The sequence below is a fragment of the Macaca thibetana genome, chromosome 1 (genome assembly GCF_024542745.1).
Source record: "Macaca thibetana thibetana isolate TM-01 chromosome 1, ASM2454274v1, whole genome shotgun sequence".
Lineage (NCBI taxonomy): Eukaryota > Metazoa > Chordata > Mammalia > Primates > Cercopithecidae > Macaca > Macaca thibetana.
Window position 1 is genome coordinate 161,745,293 of NC_065578.1, and position 21,308 is coordinate 161,766,600.

Consider the following 21,308-nt stretch of genomic DNA (forward strand, 5'->3'; position numbering starts at 1 on the left):
TCCAGCCCAGTGTCCCAAGAAGGTTAAGTCAGAGCTCCTCTTCCAGGAGATGGGTAGGGATATCTCAGCAGGGAGGGAGGAGCAGCACCAGCCCACCTCGAGCTCCCTCCCCTGCTGCCCTCTGGGCCTCAGGAGACATCTGTCTTTGTCTCTTCTTTTATGCCACTGTCTACTCCCTCTCCTGGAGGGGCATTCTGGGAGTTAGGAGTTAGTTGTCATCACACGTGTGTGTGTGTGTGTGTGTGTGTGTGTGTGTAAAGAGCTGTGGATGAGACACTGAGAGTTCCCTTCTCTCATCTCCTAACTTTGGGGCTGCAGAGGAGGGCACTCCTATCCCCACAACAGGACCCTCCCTGTGTCTGTTAGGCTCTGCTCTTTGGGCCGGAGGATGGTAACACAGGGTGTAAGTACAAAGAGGTCTTATTACTGTCATTATTACATATCATTACTCCTATAAGAATCTATTATTAACATGTTGATGAATAGGCCCCTAAGAAACTGCGGGCCTGGAGGAACTGACCAAGATGGGGGCAGAATGAGGACCTAGGAGAGCCCTCTTCCAGTGCCTAGCTTAATCTCAGGACCCCCATCATTCTCTAAAGGGAATAAAAGTGGGGAGATGGAAGGAAGAACATTTATCGAGACTTAGATTTGCCAAGCCCTGTCTTGGGTCTTTCACAAATGTTATCTAACTTATTCATCAGGACAACTCCATGAGATGAGAATGAATTAATCCTCCTATTCAACAGATGAGGAAATTGAGGGAGGTCAGTAAAGTTGCCCCAGGTGGGTCGGACACAGCAATCAAGGGAGAAGTTTGAACTCAACTCTGCAAAGCTCTTGTCTTTACACAATATTCTAGCCAGAACAGAAAGAGACCTCTCCCTCCGCGTTCCCCTCCAGTTCTGTATCCAGGAGAAGTCCATTCTAGGGGGAGGTTGAGGGAGGATAGAATCTGCGGAGCGGAAGGAAGCAGCAAGGCTGGAGCTGCGCTTACACATGGGCCTGGCTGTGCCATCGGTCCCGCGTCGGCCCCTGCAAGTGTGTGCGGTGGAGAGGACCGCAGACAGTGGCATGCCGAGGTCACGGAGGGGGTCCCTCCTCCCCCACTATGAGGAGGGCATGAATGACCTCAAGCCTCAGCTCTCCTTTGTTGGCACTGGCTACTCTCTACAGGCCTCCCCGCGCAGTGCATGCGGGTAGGAGTAGGAGCAGGTGGACTGTCCAAGCAGAGGCAGCGATGGACAGCCTCTCTTGGGTACTGCACAAAGAAATCGGCCGATGGAGGAGGAACCCAACATAGGCTTGATGCAGAGGCTGGGGGCCTCATGGCCTGCCAAGTAGCCAGCAGCTGTCTGACGCCTAACATGCAACTGGTGCCACTGCGCGTTCGCCAAGCCCACCCCCTTGCTAGCAGCGCTCTCTCCAATCGAGGAGATGCGCCTTCCCCCCGCCCTTCCCCGCCATCTCCCCCTTCATTCAAGGCTTGGGGGAGCTGCGGTTCCGAGAAGCGGCAGACGGCAGCCAGAAGGCTTGGGTTGTTGAGTAAGCAGCCCCCTCTCAGTCCCAGCCCTCCCCGCCCCGCGCCCTGCGCCTCCAGTGAGTGACTGAGCCCCCGCTGCGGCCCCGCCCCCTGGGCTCTGCAGGAGCTGGTGCACTGCGCTGAGGGGAGGGCCGGCCGGGGCAGGAATGCGCGGCGGGCGGGCGGCGCAGGAGGCGAAGAGCGGAACATGTAAGGGCACATCCCGCGAGCTGCCGCCCAGCGCGCAGACAGAGCCCAGGGGAGCAAGAGAACGGTCAGGCGGCGTGGCTCACGGGCTAGGGAGGCGCGGAGGCACCCGGCAGAGGCGAGCCGGGCTGGGCCAGCTCGGGTAGAGCCAGCTCGGGTAGAGCAGAGGAGGCGGTGCCGGCTGAAGCGGGGCAGTGGGCGCGGAGCGCGCTGGGGGCACCCACGCCACCTCGTCGGCAGCTGGGTTCTGAGGGCCGCGGTGCGGGCGCGCCGGGCAGTCAGGGCGCAGGTGGGCAGCGCGCACGGCCAGCCAGCCCGGGGCGCCAGAATCCTGCGCTGCCGGGCCGAGAGTGGCGCCGCGCCCGCCGCAGCCTGGAGCTTTCCGCAAACCTCGGGGCGCCCATGACGGCGGCGGCGACGGCCACCGTGCTCAAGGAGGGCGTGCTGGAGAAGCGCAGCGGCGGGCTGCTGCAGCTGTGGAAGCGGAAGCGCTGCGTGCTCACCGAGCGCGGGCTGCAGCTCTTCGAAGCCAAAGGCACTGGCGGGCGGCCCAAGGAGCTCAGCTTCGCCCGCATCAAGGCCGTGGAGTGCGTGGAGAGCACCGGGCGCCACATCTACTTCACGCTGGTGACCGAAGGCGGCGGCGAGATCGACTTCCGCTGCCCTCTGGAAGATCCCGGCTGGAACGCCCAGATCACCCTAGGTCTGGTCAAGTTCAAGAACCAGCAGGCCATCCAGACAGTGCGGGCCCGGCAGAGCCTCGGGACCGGGACCCTCGTGTCCTAAACCACCGGGCGCACCATCTTACCTTCATGCTACCCACCACCTCGGTGCTGAGGTCAAGGCAGGTAAGCCCCCGGGGGACTGGACCCTCTTCTCTTCTTCCCTTCTCATCTTTCCCCTACAGAGAGAATGAGGACTAGCATTCTACTTCACAGCCGGGCAGTCTTAGGGGAGGTTCCTGGGGCCAACTGAGGGCATGGGAGGCCTGGGCCAGTGGCCAACCCAGCAGATCCGGACTTTGCCCTGAGGTGCCAGCCAGGTCAGCCGGTCCTGAATGTGACCCAGGTGTCTGAGAGGAAGATTGAAGCCCTGGGAGGGGGACCCCTGGATGAGATGAGCCTTCCTACAAGTTGGTTCAGCCCTGACTCAGGTGGAAGGAAGTAGAGAGAGTCTGGCCTGCACGTTGCCCCAGGCTATGGGCCTCTGCTTTCCACGTAGAGCAGGGCTCCTGGACTTCGGTTTTCTGGCAGCTGGGGACAACCGAGGGTGGGGACGCGGATCGCGGAGACAGACCCTCTTTCCCTCTAGGTTGAATGCTGTCATAAAGTTTGAGCATTGAATTGATGTAGAAAGACAGTATCTCCCAGTTAGCAAAGGCACCATCAAGCCTTAGGAATAGAGCCAAGGAGTCCGGCCCCCAAGGTGGGGCCTTAGTGGGCCGGCTTGGCTGGACTGGGCCTGAGGGATCCAGATCCTCCTGTATGTGTGTGTGTGTGTGTGTATGTGTGTGTGTGTGTTTGTTGTTGTTGTTGTTGTTGTTGTTGTTGGTTCTTGAGACAGAGTCTCGCAGTGTCACCCAGGCTGGAGTACAGTGGTGTGATCTTGGCTCACTGCAACCTCCGCCTTGCGGGCTTAAGCAAATCTCCTGCTTCAGCCTCCAGAGTAGCTGGGATTACAGGTGCCCACCACCACACCCTGCTAATTTTTGTATTTTTAATAGAGACGGGGTTTCGCCATGTTGGCCAGGCTGGTCTTGAACTCCTGACCTCAGGTGATCTGCCTGCCTCGGCCTCCCCAGGTGCTGGGATTACAGGTGTGAGTCACTGCACCCGGCCTATATATATATTTTTGAGACACAGGATCTCTACGTATTGCCCAGGCTGGTGCAGTAGCATAGTCATGGCTCACTGCAGCCTCAACAGCTTCAACCTCCTGGGCTCAAGCGATCCTCCCACCTCACCCTCCAGGTAGCTGGGACTACAGGCACACGCCACCATGCCTGGCTTTTTTTTTTTTTTGTAGATTTGGTTTTTCCCCACATTGCCTATGCTGGTTTCGAACTCCTGAGCTCAAGCGATCTGCCCACCTTGGCCTCCCAAAAGTATTAGGATTACAGGTGTGAGCCACCGCACTTGGTCCCCATTCTTGACAGTGGGTTTTGAGCCCTAGGGCTCACTGTTGGAAGAGCAAGGGAGCTGGAGGATGGGCAACTGCACCAGAGGCTAGGCCACTGATGCCAAGGGGTGGGGGCCTAGCTGTCTACCTGCTCCTGAGTGCCAGTCAGGCCTGGCTGTGCCAGGGGAGGAGAAGCTGGAGGAGGGCATGGGGCACTGGGGCAGGGTCGGTGAGTGTAGGATGGGGTCATGAGTTGTTTGTGATGTCTTAATCCTCTATGAGCAGTAGGGCAGGGAGTGGGGGGCGGATTTGTGGTTAGGAAGGCCCAGGGGAGGGGCCAGGAATAGAATCTAGAAGCCCTGGCTCTCAGCCCTGTGCCCTCTTCCCCAGATGCCACTCCCTTCTTGTGAGAAGTAGGAGTAGCGCCGAGAAAGGATTTAGCCTTCCTTCTAGCCTTGATTTTTCCAGTGGAAACCTAGATCCCCCTCTCCCCACTACCACCTCCTAGGTGACCTTACTCGCCTGTAGGCATCTTCAACAATAGAGAGTCCTAGTGAGCCTGGGGCCCCATCTAGTGCCATGCCCCACTTTGATGGTCCTGTTAATGCCCTCCCACATTGTAGTGAGGGTTTAGTTGAGAAGTGGGGTATAAGGCAGGCCCCTGTGCTGAGGATTGATCCACGTTGATCCTCAGGTCTTGGGGGCCTGGGAGGAAGCAGATTCCCTTGACCACAGTATGTATGCAAAACATATTTTCCATGTTTATGGAAAAGGCTGGGAAGTACTGGTGTAAAATGCCTAGCTCATAATAGGTTCTCCTTTCCCCAGTGTTGCCCCTGCTCTAACTGCTGTTCTTTCTTGCCAGCTCCGTTGTTCCCTCTGGTTTGTGGGGGCACGGCTATGCTCCATGTGGCGAGGTGGAAGGCATGGGCGTGTGGAGGAGGCGCTGGAGCTGAAGGAATGGACGGACCCTGGGAGGAGGGCAGAAGGCTTCGCAGGGCTGAGGATGAAGATTCAGCCCCTGGACGGTCCCAGACTCTCAGGGCATGCCCAGCTCAGGGGCTTCGAGCCACAGGCCTGGCCTCATATGGCATGAGGGGGAGCTGGCATGGGAGCCCCCTCCCTGCTGTGGTTCTGCCCTGTGTCCTGCAGACTGTTCTTAGCCCCCTGGCTTTGTGCCAGGCCTGGAGGAGGGCAGTCCCCTATGGGGTGCCAAGTCAATGCCTCAGGAATCAGGAGGCCAGCCTGGTACCCAAAGGAGTACCCAGGGCCTGGCACCCAGGCCCACTCCAGAATGGCCTCTGGACTCACCTTGAGAAGGAGGAGCTGCTGGGCCTAAAGCCCACTCCTGGGGGTTTCCTGCTGCTTAGGTCCTTTTGGGACCCCCACCCATCCAGGCCCTTTCTTTGCACACTTCTTCCCCCACCTCTACGCATCTTCCCCCCACTGCGGTGTTCGGCCTGGAGGTGGTGGGGGTGAGGGGGGGTTTGGCCATTACCATTTCATGTCTTTCCCCAAATGAAGATGCCCTGCAAAGAGCAGTAACCACACAGTTTGCCGAGTGAAATTCTTTGCCCACAAAGTCCCAGGTCTCGGAGCATCTCTCTCTTTATCTGTATTCTCCCAATTTGCAACCCATTTTGAAATCACCAGCTTGGATAGGCAGAGACACTACAACCCCAGTAGACAGGGCCTCGGTGGTCCTAGGAAGGAGGGCCCATAGATTCTGGACCAAGGGATGTCAAGCTGGTCAGTTCAGTCCCTATAGATGCCTCTTCTACAGGAGGCTACCCTGCCCCTGCTACCCTGGGAGAAGCCTCAGCTTTCTGGGTACAGCTTGTCTCCCTGTCATTTATACTCTCAGGCTGTATACATTTACACAGTAAGTTTTCCCTCCTGGAGGGTTAAAAGGAATAATTTCAACAGGATGAAGGCCTGGCACGGTGGCTCACAACTGTAATCCCAGGACTTTGGGAGGCCAAGGTGGGTGGATCACCTGAGGTCAGGAATTTGAGGCCAGCCTGGCCAACTTGGTGAAACTCTGTCTCTACTAAAAACACAGATGTTAGCCGGGTGTGGTGGTGCACACCTATAGCCCCAGCTACTGGGGAGGCTGAGGCAGGAGAATTGCTTGAACCTGGGAGGCAGAGGTTACAGTGAGCCGAGATCGCACCACTGCCCTCCATCCTAGGTGACAAAACAGTGAGACACAGTCTCAAAACAAAACAAAACAAAAAACTGGAGAAAACTGAGGTACAGATAATAGCTGCCCATAGTTATACAGAAACTATTGATTGGGTAACCCTGAACCTTTCCAAGCTGTGGCCAGCAGTTGATTCTACCTTCCTTTCCTCCATTATTTCCCCATGTCTGACCTTCCCTGTTGCAAAGTAGTGGCCTACTTCAGAGTCTCTCTGGAGGGAGCAAGGAGGCTGAGTGGCTCCCTTCAGCAATTCGAAGTCTCTTTAATTGTTTTGTGCTTCCAACCTGTTTTGCTCCCCTTCAGATTTCTCTCACCTTCCAATCAAAACCCTGTCCTGTGCCCCAGTCCCTCAGAGTCCACAAGAGGTTCATCTTGCTCATCTGATGTGTGAACTACATCACACAGTTGAATAAGAATGTGTTAATTACAACAGAACTTTTACGAATACATACTCATTGTATCCAATTGTACAATTGTCCGTGGGTGTCTAAATCCCACCATGGCAAATAAGCATCTATTCATGCAACCCTGATCAGTGCTGAGAAAGATCAGGGCTCAACTAGAATGCTGTGATCAATTGGTGATACCTGCCATGGGCTTTGGGAGAAAGGTAGGGAGAATGGCGGCATTATCTGGGAGGTGGGCGTGGCTAGAGAGAAGAGGGTTGCCACCCCTCCCTTGATTCAAGCTTTGTTAATGGAAGGGGTTACCTAGTTAATCCTATGTAATAGCAGCCTCTAAAATAGAATCTGCTGGCCGGGCGCGGTGGCTCAAGCCTGTAATCCCAGCACTTTGGGAGGCCGAGATGGGCGGATCACGAGGTCAGGAGATCGAGACCATCCTGGCTAACACGGTGAAACCCCGTCTCTACTAAAAAGTACAAAAAACTAGCCGGGCGAGGTGGCGGGCGCCTGTAGTCCCAGCTACTCGGGAGGCTGAGGCAGGAGAATGGCGTAAACCCAGGAGGCGGAGCTTGCAGTGAGCCGAGATCGCGCCACTGCACTCCAGCCTGGGCGACAGAGCGGGACTCCGTCTCAAAAAAAAAAAAAAAAAAAATAGAATCTGCTCTTCAAACCCAAGGGTAACTGATGGTGGGGGTTCAGGCATAAAGAAAAGATGTATCCAGGCACTCAGAAATAGGGGAGTGGGCTAGGCGCGGTGGCTTACACATGTAATCCTAGCAGTTTGGGAGGCCAAGGCAGGTGGATCACCTGAGGTCAGGAGTTTGAGACCAGCCTGGCCAACAAGGCGAAACCCTGTCTCTACTAAAAATACAAAAATTAACCGGGTGTGGTGGTGCACGACTGTAATCCCAGCTACTCGGAAGGCTGAGGAAGGAGAATCGCTTGAAACCGGGAGGTGGAGGTTGCGGTGAGCGGAGATAGCACCACTGCATTCCCGCCTGCGTGACAGCAGCGAGACTCTGTCTCAAAAACAAAACAAAACAAAAAAACAAAATAGGGGAGTGGTAGTGAACAGATGGGATTGAGAGGCAAGACATCCAGCCAACTAAATGCCTTTACAGGCTAGGCACTGTGCTCAACTCTGGGGATGCAGAGGAGAAAGACAAGATCCAGTCCTTGCCTCAAGGAGCCCAGGTTCTGGTAACATTAGTTAATGCTAACTGGTGCCAATAGAACTGGCCACCAGGGGACAGGGGAGCACTGGGCAATACTTTCTTTGTCCAGCACTAGGGGTCGTTCTCAGAGCTTGGCTGCAAAGGGCAGTGGCGGGCATAGTTAGTATGAGACATCAAGGGCAGAGGGCAGGTGGAGGGGGAAACAGGCTCTAGTTTCTGGCACTCTGCTTTTTTGGAACACCAGCCCTGTTGGTTTAAAGTATCCTTTGGTCCTTGACCAAACCCAGTTTCTGTTTCTTGCTAGGAGAGTCCCAGCCCCTTGAAGAGTCTGCTGCTGTTAGAGCCCCTGACACAGACCCTAGAACGCAGTAGGCTCCTTGTATGCAGCAGTGTGGGTGCTGCTGGTTGCAATGGGGTGATCGTTTACTATCATTTGTAAGAGTCTGGGAGCTGTCTGAAGATTGTAAGATCACTCACAGCACAGAGGTCTGGGGTTCAAGACCAGGTTTTTTTGTTGTTGGTTTTTTTCTTTGTTGTTTTGTTTTGTTTTTTGAGATGAAGTCTTGCCCTGTTGCCCAGGCTGGAGTGCAATGGCGCGATCTCGGCTCACTGCAAACTTCGCCTCCCAGGTTCAAGCAATTCTCCTGCCTCAGCCTCCCGAGTAGCTGGGATTACAGGCACCCGCCACCAGGCCCGGCTAATTTTTTGCCTTTTTAGTAGAGACGGGTTTTTACTATGTTGGCCAGGCTGGTCTCGAACTCCTGACCTTGTGATCTGCCTGCCTTGGCCTCCGAAAGTGCTGAGATTACAGGCGTGAGCCACCGCACCCAGCCAAGACCAGGTTTTAAAAAAGATCCATGATGTTTTTGGGGAGTCTTTACCTCTCTGATGGAGGAGGGGCCATCCTGCTTCCTGGGTTCACTAGTGTTCTCACTGCTTTGGTTTTCATGACTTTGAATTTCCAAGAAGGAGCAAAGGCCTTTACCCCGGGAAGGCTTGGCTAGACCTCGGAGTGGGGTCAAGACCTCTTTGGGGGCACAAACAGGCTCTTATAGTGCCAGTAGACATGCATGAGATGGAAAACCTTTGCTCAGTTGGGCCTGTGAGACCAGGGAAGGGCTGTTGCCACCAACTCTCCCTGTGCTTCGGCAGCCCCAGCGTGGCCTCATCCTTGCCCAAAACATGAGTCATCCATGGGAACATGAGACAGGGCAAGTCTCAGCCAGGCAGCTGGGAGTCCAATGAGGTGGGGTGGGGAGACCGAGAGAGAAGGGATGGGCTTGCTCTGGTCAGGGTGAGCTGTGATTGGGAGCTAAGGCTTTAGCAAGAGTGAGCTTGTTGCAAGGGTGAGAATGGAGACCAGTGGGGAGAGCCAGAGTGAGAGTTCATGAGCTGCAATCGCAGCAGGAAGGAGTAGGGGCAGATGGACAGGGCGTTACTGTATGTAATCCTGAAGTCTGTTGGGGATGTATAGGTACTGTGGGCAGCTGTCCCACCAGGGCCAGGACCCAAGGACCCTGGCAAGACTGACTGTGCAGGAATATACTGTAAGGCTGCACAGAGAGCCCTGGTTTCACCTCCCTCAGTCTCCTGAGGGGGTCCCCTATGGTTCACTGAAGTGATCTGTCCAGAATTCAATTCATTCTACTAAAACTGCCAGCGCTTTCCCCACTGCAATGGGAGGAGGCCCACTCCTCGAAAGGGTCTCCTCTCCACTATCAGGGCTCTCTCTCCAGTGTTTGTCTCTACATGCTCCATGCCCAGCCCCAGCATGCAATCCACCCCCATTCCAGGACCAGGGAAAGCTGCCTCACACTGCCAGACCAGTGTACCCCCCCTCTTGCTACACACTTCTCTATCACTGGCTCAGCTCTCTCTCATGTCACCACCTCTGAGAAGCTTCTCTGACTGCCCTGCCTTTAGGGCAGGCTGAGTAACTGCTTGCTTCTCTCTGTGCTGCCATACCTCCTCCATTAGTCACACTGCCTTGTGATTGCTGGTTTATGCGTCTGCCTGTCCAACTAGACTGGTCAGTTTCTGCACTTGTTATTTGTATATTCCTGGTGCCTCAGAGTATCTGGCAAATGGTAGATTCTAATAATAAAAATGACAAGTGGTATATGGTGTTGACCCAAGAACTGTAAATTTTTTTTTTTTTTTTTTTGAGACAGGGTCTCATTCTGTCACCCAGGCTGGACTGCAGTGGCATGATCTCAGCTCACTGCAACCTTGACCTGCTTCTGGGCTCAAGTGATCCTCCCACCTCAGCCTCCTGAATAGCTGAGACCACAGGCGTGCACCACCATGCTTAGCTGGTTTTGTATTTTCTGTAGAGGTGGAGTTTCACCATGTTGAACTCCTGAGCTCAAGTGATTCACCTGCCTCAGCCTTCCAAAGTGCTGGGATTACAGATGTGAGCCACCATGGCCGGCCTGTATAATTCTTAAATCATGTAATGTTTCAACAACCCTGTGAGGTAGGTGTGATTATCACGACTCCCATATTTTACATTAAGAAACTGAGGCCCAGATAAGTGGCTGGTTCAGAGTCACACAGCAGCTAAGTGGTGGAGCCAGGAGTCAGTGTGGTCACAGTGGGACTCTAGGTAAGGGCTCTTAACCCAACACCAAATAGATTCTTACTGTTTGAGAGTAAATGAGTAAGTGAATGAACCCAGTATTTTGCTGGGAGAAAAGAGATCAGAGGAGAGAGAGTTGGCGAGGATCAAACCCCGAGAGGGCAGAGAAGGGAATGGTCTGTGGGCTAGGGGTAAGGGAGGCTTCATGGAGAGGATGACTGGAGCCAAGCCCTGAAAGGGTGGAGACTAACTGCAGGAGAGGACCCAGAGAGGTGTCCCATGGGCTGGGAGGCTCTGTGCATGCTCACAGGAGCTAGGCCTGGGGTGAAAATAGCCTAGAAGAGCAGATGGACTCCTTTCTGTTAGGAAAGAGCAGTGAGGACTCTGGGGGAATAAATGGTGCTCCAGGTTCAGAACCTTGTTGCTGTATTGGCCTGAGATGCTCTTCGTCTAAGGACCTGGGCACGGGGTCACCTTTACCTGTGGGGTCAAACACTTAAGGGATCAGAAGTTGTGATCCCGTGTGGCGGCAATCCTGGCCTAAGAGGCCTAGAGGCAGCACTCATGCTTTGCTTGCTGGCTGATCAACCATCCTGGTTGGCCTGGAATTCTCCAGTTGTAACACTGAAAGTTCTGCATTCTGAGGAGCATCTCAGTCCTAGGCAAACTGTGATAGTTGGCCACCCTACCCACTGCCCCAGGGACAGGAGGCCTTGCACAACCCATCCTCATGACCTCACCAGTCAGCTCTGCCCACAGCACTCGGCCCCACTGAATGGGACCATGCAGAGTACAAGCCTGTGGGCAACAGCGCTACAGCCCCGGGGCATCACTCATTAATGACTCAGAGGTCATCAGCATTTCCTGCCATCTTCAGGGGAGAGACCTAGGCCCTCAGCTACAAAGAAGAAAGATAGCCAGGGGTCTCTCGGGGGCTCTCCAATCAGCTCTGGGGGCCCTACTGGAAGCCAACTGCAACTCACTTTAACTCAACCCAACTTCAGTGCTTTGTTAAGCACGAGTGAGTATTTGCTGCACAGGGGCATAAGCCCGTCCCACCTAGACCTTGGCTTTAAAGAGCTCCCAAGGTAACTGAGACAGAGAGGGCAGCATGCAAAAGGAGGAGGACAGTAAGGTGCAGGCAGAACTATAGGAGGTAGGATGGAGGTGCAGGGAACATTTGAGCTGGCCCTTTGAAGGGAGGATACAATTCTGACCATCAGAGAGAGGAGGGACGGTGTTCCAGGTGGAAGAAATCACCTGTGCAAAGGTGCCAGGATCAGAAAAGGTGAGGCGGGACAGGAGACACAAATGGTGTGCACAGAACCTGAGGTGCAACAGTCACGCACAGAGGAAGTGGGTTGGGGGTCTGGGCTTCTTTCCATAGCAATGCGGAGCCCATCACAGAGTTCTGTCATACACACACACACAGAGACACACACACACAGACGCACACACAGACACACATACACACAGACACGCATGTACTCCTTATTTTTATTACAAAAAGATGTTAATTGAAGAAAAATGTGAAAGCACAGAAAACAATCACCTTTATGTTTCTACCTCTCAGAGACAGTCTTTGTTAGCATTTTGGTGTATTTTCTTCTACATCTATTTTGATGCAAACATATAATATGTAATTGTTTTTCATACATGGGGTCATACTCTGTGTACTGTATTATATTCTGCCTTTTTTTTTTTTTTGAGACTGAGTCTCGCTCTGTCCCACGCTGGCATACAGTGACGTGATCTTGGCTCACTGCAACCTCCACCTCCCGGGTTCAAGCGATTTTCCTGCTTCAGCCTCCTGAGTAGCTGGGATTACAGGCACGCACCACCACATGCCTGGCTAATTTTTGTATTTTTAGTAGAGACAGGGTTTCACCATGTTGGCCAGGCTGGTCTCGAACTCCTGACCTCGTGATCTGCCCGCCTCGGCCTCCCAAAGTGCTGGGATTACAGGAGTGAGCCATCGAACCTGGCCCCCATATTCTGGTTTTAAATGTGTCAATATATTGTGGTTATAAGGCCATACCATTACATGTCTCTCAATGCCTGTATGTTATTCTGTTCTCTTTACTATTATTTATATAGCAAATCAATCCTTTATTGTTGGACATTCATATTCTTTTTTTTTTTTTTTGAGACGGAGTCTCGCTCTGCCGCCCAGGCTGGAGTGCAGTGGCCGGATCTCAGCTCACTGCAAGCTCCGCCTCCCGGGTTTACGCCATTCTCCTGCCTCAGCCTCCCGAGTAGCTGGGACTACAGACGCCCGCCACCTCGCCCGGCTAGTTTTTTGTATTTTTTAGTAGAGACGGGGTTTCACCGTGTTAGCCAGGATGGTCTCGATCTCCTGACCTCGTGATCCGCCCGTCTCGGCCTCCCAAAGTGCTGGGATTACAGGCTTGAGCCACCGCGCCCGGCCGGACATTCATATTCTTTTTCATTCTTTCTGTCTTACATATGAGGCTTCAATGACCATTTGCATATTTAAATCTTAATTTCTGTCTCCGGTTGTTGCTTCTTTGGGGTAATTCTTTTTTTTTTTTTTTTTTTTTTGCCATGACGTCTTGCTCTGGCACCCAGGCTGGAATGCAGTGGCATGATCTTGGCTCACTGCAACCTCCACCTCCCAGGTTCAAGTGATTCTCTTGCCTCAGCTTCCCAAGTAGCTGGGATTACAGGCACCCGCCACCACATCCAGTTAATTTTTGTATTTTTAGTAGAGATGGGGTTTCACCATGTTGGCCACACTGGTCTTGAACTGCTGACCTTGTGATCTGCCCACCTCGGCCTCCCAAAGTGCTGAGATTACAGGTGTGAGCCCCACTGCACCCAGCCATCTTCAGGGTAATTATTTAGGTGGAATGGCTGGGTCTCCCTGTAGGGTAGGCAGAGGTGATCCTTGGTGGCGGTGATGGAGAAGGGAGACCCTAGGAGGCAGGAAGTGAGTTAGGAGTAGAGCTAATGAAAACTTGATGACCAGAGGCTGTAATGGAAAGAGGAGGAGGGAGGCAATGAAAGCAACTAGTTAGGAAGTGCTCACTGTGGGAGAGACACTGAAGTACGAGAAGGCCTGCCAGTAGCAGTTAAAAACCTAAGCTCTAATTACAGACCTGAGCGCGAATCCCCGCGGTGTCTCATACTAACCACATGACTTGGGCAAGTTATTTGGCATGCCATTAAAATGGGAATGATGATAACCCCACTTCCTAGGATCATTGTGAGAATTAATTGAGAGAATGCCTGTAAAGTAGATAAAGTACACAGATAGATAGTGCACAATAAATGTTTGTTATTACAGTAGTATAATCATCCTCCCAGCAACCATGCTTTGCCTAATCCCTATTTAGGAAACTGTACATAATTAACAATTTAGTAACACTTACTGAGTGCTTTTACTTAATCCCAATTCTAGCCTTCATGCATAATGGTCTAAATTTCAGACTGTGCTTGATTGATGTTCCTTCCACACAAGTGTCCTCATTTTACAGATGATGAAGCTGAAACTCAGAGAAGTGGAAGCAGTTGCCTGAGATTCCCCAGCCAGCCAGTGGCTCAGAGTGGATTCCCGCCCCCTGACTCTGGGTCCTAACGCTCTTCTCACCACCTCATGGCACCTCCCTGGCATTTGAACTTCCTGGTTGAAACTGAGGATAAACAGAGCAAGTGTGGCTCATCAAGATCCCCTTGTCATCGGGTTGTGCTGCGCTGTCAGTCTCCTCACCAGCACCGCTAATTGCACTCCATTCCGATGGCTCATGGCCCTTCACATACACCAAGGCCCTGCTCCCCTGCCAGGGAAGACAGAGTAGAGTAGGTTGCACAACTTCTGCATTCACAGAGCATGTCACCAACCAAGCAAGAAGGAGAACACACAAGTTTGGCCCTGGAAAACCCTTGGCTGACTCTGTTGAGAGGAAAGTGGGCCTCCATGCTAACTGAGACAGTGCAGATAGAGGAACTGAGCTGTGAAAATAACTCTAAAAAGCCAACAGCATCTATTAACTAGACTTGACTGGGGTGGTCAGGGCTGCGGTTTGGAATTGTCAGCTATTTATGCAAAGGGGACTTTAGGTCACTCTGTGCTTACCCCATTTCCAAAACACACATAACCAACGAATGTTTCTCACAGTCTGGGTGGTCTCCCACATGTGTCCTGCCGGGTCTGTTTTTCCAGTGGGACGAAACATAGGCTCCTCCCTGGAAGATTCCTGGAAGACCCCTCCCCCCACCTTCACCTTTCAGTCCTGTAAGCGTCCTCATCAGAGCTGTGTTTCTTTCCAGGGCTCTGACTCAAAAGAACCCTCTGCTGTGACCTCACCACATTATCACAACAGCCCTGTGAGGTTGGAAGAGGTGGGAGTATTTCCTGATAGGTTAAAGATGGTCATTCTAAGGCTCTGGGAAGTAAAGCGTCTTCCCCATGGTTAAGCTGGGGTCCCTAATCTCACTACCCAGTCTGGAGTTAGAAAGACAAATGTTCCCGGCCTGGCGTGGTGGCTCGTGCCTGTAATCCCAGCATTTTGGGAGGCCGAGGCGGGAGGATCACTCGAGGTCAGGAGTTTGAGACCAGCCGGGCCAACATGGCAAAACCCCGTCTCTACTAAAAATACAAAAATTAGCCCAGCACGTGCTGTAGTCCTAGCTACTCGGGAGGCTGAGGTATAAGAATCGCTTGAACCTGGGAGGTGGAGGTTGCAGTGAGCCAAGATCGTGCGACTGCACTCCAGTCTGGGTAACAAGAGCCAGACCCTGTCTCAAAAAAAAAAAAAAAAAAAAAAAAAAAAAAAAAAAAAAGAAAGACAAATGTTCCCATCTAGGGCCCTCTGCTAAAGGATGTGGAATGCAGGCATCTTGGCCAGTTGGGAATTTACCGAGGGGATCTCCCTGCTGTGTCTCCTGGCCTTTGCTGGGTATCTGGCAGTTCCTATCAGCTTAGCCTCCAAGTCCTGCTTGCAGTCAGGATCCTCTGCCAGTGCCCACTGCTGTACAGAGATTTCAAAATGAAGGTACTAGTAAATCCAGGGTGCCTTGGAAGGATGTGGGAGGACCTGGGTCCACTTCGCTTTTCCCAGTGCCTTCTGAGCTCCCAGACCCAAAGCTGAGAGGTCTTCTGCCTGCACAGTCTGGTGAAGGGTCCACCCTGACCCTAGCAGCCAAGCCCTTGCTCTTCTACTCAGCTGCTTATGGGCCTGGGCAGAACCTGCTGCTGGAACTGCCTTGAAGCAGCCCCCTGGTTCGCTGCCCTAGACTGGAAGGTGCAGGAAGGCAGGGTCCTGCATTTTTATTTTTAATTGTGCTCACTGCTGGATTCTCAGGCCAGTGGCTGGCATATAGTAGGTGAATGCTCAGTGAAGATTCATGGAGAGAATGAACATGTAATTCTGCATGTGAGTAGTGTGCATGCATGCACCTGTGTGTGTGTGTGTATGTGTATACTGTCTTGGGGGCTTATCGGCTGTGAGGGCAAGTGTTTTCTGTTTGTAGATGGATGTGGGCTGGGCTCCTGGGAGCTCCTGGCACACTTCAGATGAGTGGAGCTGGGAAGAAATCAGGCAGGTATGCAGTCGGGGGGAATGCACTGAGAGGACACCTAAGTGGCTTTCAGCAGGAATGCCGGCAGCCTGCACCCTCATTCAGGTTGTCCATTACCCAGCCCTGTGACCTCAGACAACTCCCTCCTTGCTGGGCCTCACTTTCCTCACTTATAAAGCAAAGAGATTGAGGTAGGTCAGTAGGTTCCAAATCCTGCGGATGGTCAGACTCTCCTGGGTGCCTGTTAAAAGCACAGAACCGTGTCACTACTTGCAGCCCACTGAATCTGAACCTCTGGAGCTGGCCTAGGTTTCAGTATTTTTATTTTTATTTTTATTTTTTTATTTTATTTTATTTTATTTTATTTTTTTGAGACGGAGTCTCGCTGTGTCTCCCAGGCTGGAGTGCAGTGGCGTGATCTCGGCTCACTGCAAGCTCTGCCTCCCGGGTTCACGCCATTCTCCCGCCTCAGCCTCCCAAGTAGCTGAGACTACAGGCGCCCGCCACCACGCCCGGCTAGTTTTTTGTATTTTTAGTAGAGACGGGGTTTCACCATGTTAGCCAGGATAGTCTCAATCTCCTGACCTCGTGATCCACCCGCCTCGGCCTCCCAAAGTGCTGGGATTACAGGCTTGAGCCACCGCGCCCGGCCAGTTTCAGTATTTTTAATAAGTCCCCATAGTGATTCTGAAGTTGCCAGCCCAAGGGAAGGATGCTTAATGATCTCAGACAGTGATATTAATCAAGAACTCAGGGTACAGAAAAACCATGGCTGCTGTCCTGGTCTCTGGGGTTTAGGGCACAGGTGCTTGGTAGAGATTTATTGAATGAAACCTGCTGAATGGTGTTACACATACACACACACACATGCACACACACGCCCTACAAGCTTATACACATCCACTTAGGCTCACATGCCAGGGTCCTAGGAGTGCCATCTGCAACAAGGGCAACCTCATTCCTCCATTTCCTGTGTCTTCCTCACACTGTGGCTTGTCTGATGATTTTCTTTGTCAGGTCTCATTCATATCCAAATATTCACTGGAGAAGAGAGCTCCATAGGCAATTGGTTTCTGGTCATACTCCTACTGGTCTGGGGGTCAGTTTTCATAAATATAGAATAGGAACTATTTTTTTTTTTTTTTTTTTTTTTTTTGAGACGGAGTCTCGCTCTGTCGCCCAGGCTGGAGTGCAGTGGCCAGATCTCAGCTCACTGCAAGCTCCGCCTCCCGGGTTCCCGCCATTCTCCTGCCTCAGCCTCCCGAGTAGCTGGGACCACAGGCGCCCGCCACCTCGCCCGGCTAATTTTTTGTGTTTTTAGTAGAGACGGGGTTTCGCCGTGTTAGCCAGAATGGTCTCGATCTCCTGACCTTGTGATCCGCCTGTCTCGGCCTCCCAAAGTGCTGGGATTACAGGCTTGAGCCACCGCGCCTGGCTGAATAGGAACTATTAACCTCTCTCCCTGCAGGAATACTATATACATGAACAAGGTCAAAAATGCAACACAAATAAGCATGTAGCAAAAAGTAAACCCGGGCTATAGGCAGATAGAGCGTTGCTGATTTCCTTGGGCTGCTCTCTGTGGTGGCAGCCCTCTCTGCTCTGGTCTTTCCCATAGAACTCTGTGGTCTCCTTGAGCCTCTGTTCCTGTGTTTACCTAGCTAGTCCCTCCTGCTCCTTTGAGACTCAGTTCTGGAGTTATGGTGACAGGCAGACTCTAAGATGCCCCTGCCCATAATCTCTGCCTTCCAGAATTCACCCCCTTGCGTAATCCCTTCCCTCTGAGAGTGAACTGACCTCATGACTTGCTTCTAACCAATAGAATGGGATGGGATGCTACCTCTGTGGTAGGCTATGTAAGATTGTGGTTTCCATCTTGCTCATCCTGACTTTCTCATTTGCTCATTTTGATGAAGCCATGATTCTTTTTTCTTCTTTGAGATGGAGTCTCACTCTGTCACTCAAGCTGGAGTACAGTGGTGTGATCATGGCTCACTGCAACCTCCACCTCCTGGGTTCAAGTGATTCTCCTGCCTCAGCCCCCTAAGTAACTGGGATTACAAGCACATGCCAACATGCCTGTGTATTTTTTTTTTTTTGTATTTTTAATAGAGACGGGGTTTCACCATGTGGGCCAGGCTGGTCTCAAACTCCTGACCCCATGATCTGCCCACCTCAGCCTCCCAAAGTGCTGGAATTACAGGTTTGAGCCACTACGCCTGGCCTCAAGCTGCCATGTTTTAAAGGCCTACTTGGCAATGAACTGAGGGTAACCAGGGTGGCCTCTGGTCAAAGCCCACAAGAAACTGAATCTACCAACAACCATGTGAGCTTGGAAGCAGGTCATTCCTCACTCAAGCCTTCAGATGAGACCCCATCCTGGCAGACACCTTGACTGCAGCCTTGTGAGGGACCCTGAAACAGAAGAGCTAGTCAAGCCATGCCTGAATTTCTGACCCATAGAAGCTGTGAGACCACACGTATGTTGTTTTAAGCCACTAAATTTGAAATAATTTGTTACACAGCAATAGGTAACTAATATGGAATCTTCTTCAGGAAGCCTTGCCAGGGTTCTTTTCTTACCCCTAGTCAGAGCCAAGTGCCCCTCTGCTGCATACATCTGTCATTACACTTTACACACTCTTACTAGTATAGCCTTGGTTTACTTGCTTATATCCCTCTCTAGGTAGGAACCACATCTCTTTACCATTTATCTCTAGTGCCCAACCCTGTGCCTGGCACACAGTAAGAGTTCAGTGTTTGCTAAGTGATTGAGATTATAGAATCTCTAACCCTCTTTACCTCCCCACCTTTCCCCAGATTTGGCAGTTTGCCTTCTCAAAAATAGGAGCAGGTCACCCTGAGATTACTGGCTACTAGAAGGCACCAGAATGCCCTGGGCTGTGGGAGGGGGTCATGCTATCATGGGGAAGGTGCTCATGGCTCAGCGCTATGGTCTTGGAGTCCACACGAGTCACAGAAAGACTGAGAGCTGGTGGAAGAAGAGTTGGATTCTTCTGCTTCCCATTTGGCAATGCACCTTCTCTAGCTGGCCTGCTTAGCATAGGACTTCCTACCTTCCTACCTCAGGGCATCCTGGAATGTTCTGAGGTTGGAATGTCATTTTTCATTTGTTTGTTTTTGTTTTGAGACCGAGTTTCGCTCATGTTGCCCAGGCTGGAGTGCAATGGTGCAATCTCATTTCTCTGCAACTTCCACTTGAACCTCCTCCCAGGTTCAAGCAGTTCTCCTGCCTCAGCCTCCCAAGTTGCTGGGATTATAGGCATGCATCACCATGCCAGCTATTTTTTTTTTTTTTTTTTTGTATTTTTAGTAGAGATGGAGTTTCACCATGTTGGTCAGGTTGGTCTTGAACTCCTGACCTCAGGTGATTCACCCGCCTTGGCCTTACAAAGTGCTTACAGGTATGAGCCACTGTGCCACTGTGCCCAGCCTGGACTGTCGGTTTTTTTTTTTTTTTTTTTTTTTTTGAGATGGAGTCTTGCTCTGTCGCCCAGGCTGGAGTGCAGTGGCACAATCTCTGCTTACTGCAAGCTCTGCCTCCCGGGTTCACGCCATTCTCCTGCCTCAGCCTCCCGAGTAGCTGGGACTACAGGCGCCCGCCACAAAGTCTGGCCAGGAGGGTCGTTTTTGACTAATTAAAAGTGCTATCCCACGGCAGGGCAGATGAACTCCTTCAAAAGGAAATTCTCCAACACAACATAGAAAAAGAGCCCCTTCCTGATTGAGCCAGGGCTGGGCACGTGTTCTCCTCTGTTCTATCAGGCAAGAAGGGTGTACTGGATTCCTGGGACTGCTGTAAGAAATTACCCCAAACTTGGTGGCTTAAAACAACAAAAATTCCTTCTCCTGCAGTTCTGGAGCCAAAGGTCTGGAATCAGAATCAATGGGCCAAAGTCAAGGTGTTGGCAAGGCTGTGCTCCCTGTAGTGGTTCTGGGTGAGAAATGACATCTTGTCTCTTTTAGCTTTGGGTGACTCCAGGTGTCCTGTGGCTTACAGGATAGTACTTTTCACCTCTGCCTCTGTAGTCACAGTGTCTTCTCCTCTGCTGTCTATAATCTCCGTGTGCCTTCCTCTAATAAAGATGTGTGGTGACCTTTACAACCCACCCAGCTCATCCAGAATAATCACACCATCTCAAGTTCCTTAGATGGTCAAACATCATCACATTTGCAGAGCCTTTGCCATATGAGGTAGCATCCACAGGTTCCTGGGATTAGAAAGTGGACACTTTGGCTGGGCGCAGTGGCTCACTCCTGTAATCTCAGCACTTTGGGAGGCCGAGGCGGGCAGATCACAAGGTCAGGAGTTCGAGACCTGACCAATATGGTGAAACCCCGTCTCTACTAAAAATTCAAAAATTAACTGGGCATGGTGGCATGCGCCTGTAGTCCCAGCTACTCAGGAGGCGGAGGCAGGAGAATCGCCTGAACCCAGGAGGTGGAGGTTGCAGTGAGCCGAGATTGTGCCACTGTACTCCAGCCTGGATAACAGAGCAAGGCTCTGTCTCAAAAAAAAAAAGAAAGAAAGAAAGAAAGTGGACACTTTTTGGGGGCTGCCACCAAGGGTGTGCCCAGCAGGGGAGAAGCTGAGACACAGAGCAGCATAACATCACATTTTCACCTGAAATGGAAGCCTAGTGCCTGAACTCCCAGACCAACTTCCCTGCCACAAGCTACTATCTCCAAATGAGGTGAGGCCCCGGACAGACAGGGCCAGCTCCCCGTCTGCCCATTTTGTTCTGCAGAGCCCAGCCTGCCTTCTCCTGGATCCCCAGGCTCCTCTTTCCTGCCCCCTCCTTTCTGCTGGCGCCTGCGTGGGAGGCCCTGGCTGCATGACAGGGGAGTCTGGCCTCAGAGCAAGGACTCAGAGGCCTCCTTCCCCAACACAGGCTTGGTAGCTCCACGGTGGGGGAGGCTGTAAATCCCTTGCCCCTGCCCACGGGAAACAGCTGGGTCCCAGGCACCTCCTGTGGACTTAACCCTTTCCAGAACTGCGGACCCCTCCCTGGGCCTGAGCTGGGAAGGGGTGGGGTAAGGGGGCTCTTCAGGTCCAAGCAGAGCTTTTGCTCATGTGCGTGGTGCTGGCAAGTGGCCCCACTATTGTTTACTGAGGGGACTTAAGCCTGCCTGTCCTGCCAGTTGCCAGGAAGGGCTGGGTCTGGTTAACCCTTGGTGTGGCTGTCAGGACCAAGGCAGGAAGGGTGTTGCCTGGGGTGCATGAACTTCCTCTTTGGTCATTGCCAGCATCCGAAAGGCCTTTGTCCAGCACCAGATTATACTGGGCTTTGGGATGAACGCTGGACCCGCTGGAAATAACTGTACACTGGCCCCAGGGCGGGGCTGCTGAAATCTAGCTGTTTAGTTAGCCCTTTCCTTGCTAGACTGTAAGTGTACAGGGAGCGAGGGCCTTGGTTATCTTTGGCAGATAACAAATTATTTGTAAACGACCCGAGTGATGCTGGAAGTTTCCAGCTTTCCAAAATTATTTTTCTTCCCCTACCTCTTCTGACACAGGATCTCTTTGGGAATGTTCTAA

General features: G+C 52.2%; 3 protein-coding genes across 4 annotated transcripts in view; 1 reads left to right on the forward strand and 2 right to left on the reverse strand.

The window, feature by feature from the left end:
• Nucleotides 1–1,583, reverse strand: part of SHISA4 (shisa family member 4) — a 429,323-nt gene extending 427,740 nt beyond the window's left edge. The window contains exon 1 of the mRNA XM_050764546.1: nt 1,580–1,583. The gene's annotated coding sequence lies outside the window, so the exon portion shown is untranslated. The remainder of the gene's footprint in view (nt 1–1,579) is intronic.
• LOC126955360 (uncharacterized) overlaps nt 1–21,308 on the reverse strand; it is a 98,399-nt gene that overhangs the window by 66,278 nt on the left and 10,813 nt on the right. The gene's annotated exons all lie outside the window — the stretch shown is intronic.
• PHLDA3 (pleckstrin homology like domain family A member 3) lies at nt 1,506–14,860 on the forward strand. Of its 2 annotated transcripts, none has more exons than XM_050764816.1 (2): nt 1,506–2,577; nt 4,713–5,397. In XM_050764816.1, exon 1 carries the CDS (start codon nt 2,132–2,134, stop codon nt 2,513–2,515), a length of 384 nt encoding a protein of 127 aa, XP_050620773.1. In that variant the 5' UTR covers nt 1,506–2,131; the 3' UTR covers nt 2,516–2,577; nt 4,713–5,397. The 2 variants fall into 2 exon arrangements, with proteins under 2 accessions (XP_050620773.1, XP_050620775.1); XM_050764818.1 differs by lacking the exon at nt 4,713–5,397 and adding an exon at nt 13,705–14,860 and having other exon boundaries at nt 2,066–2,577.

Coding starts and splice junctions, on each gene's coding strand:
- PHLDA3 (XM_050764816.1), top strand. CDS start 2,132: ATGACGGCGGCGGCGACGGCCACCGTGCTCAAGGAGGGCGTGCTGGAG.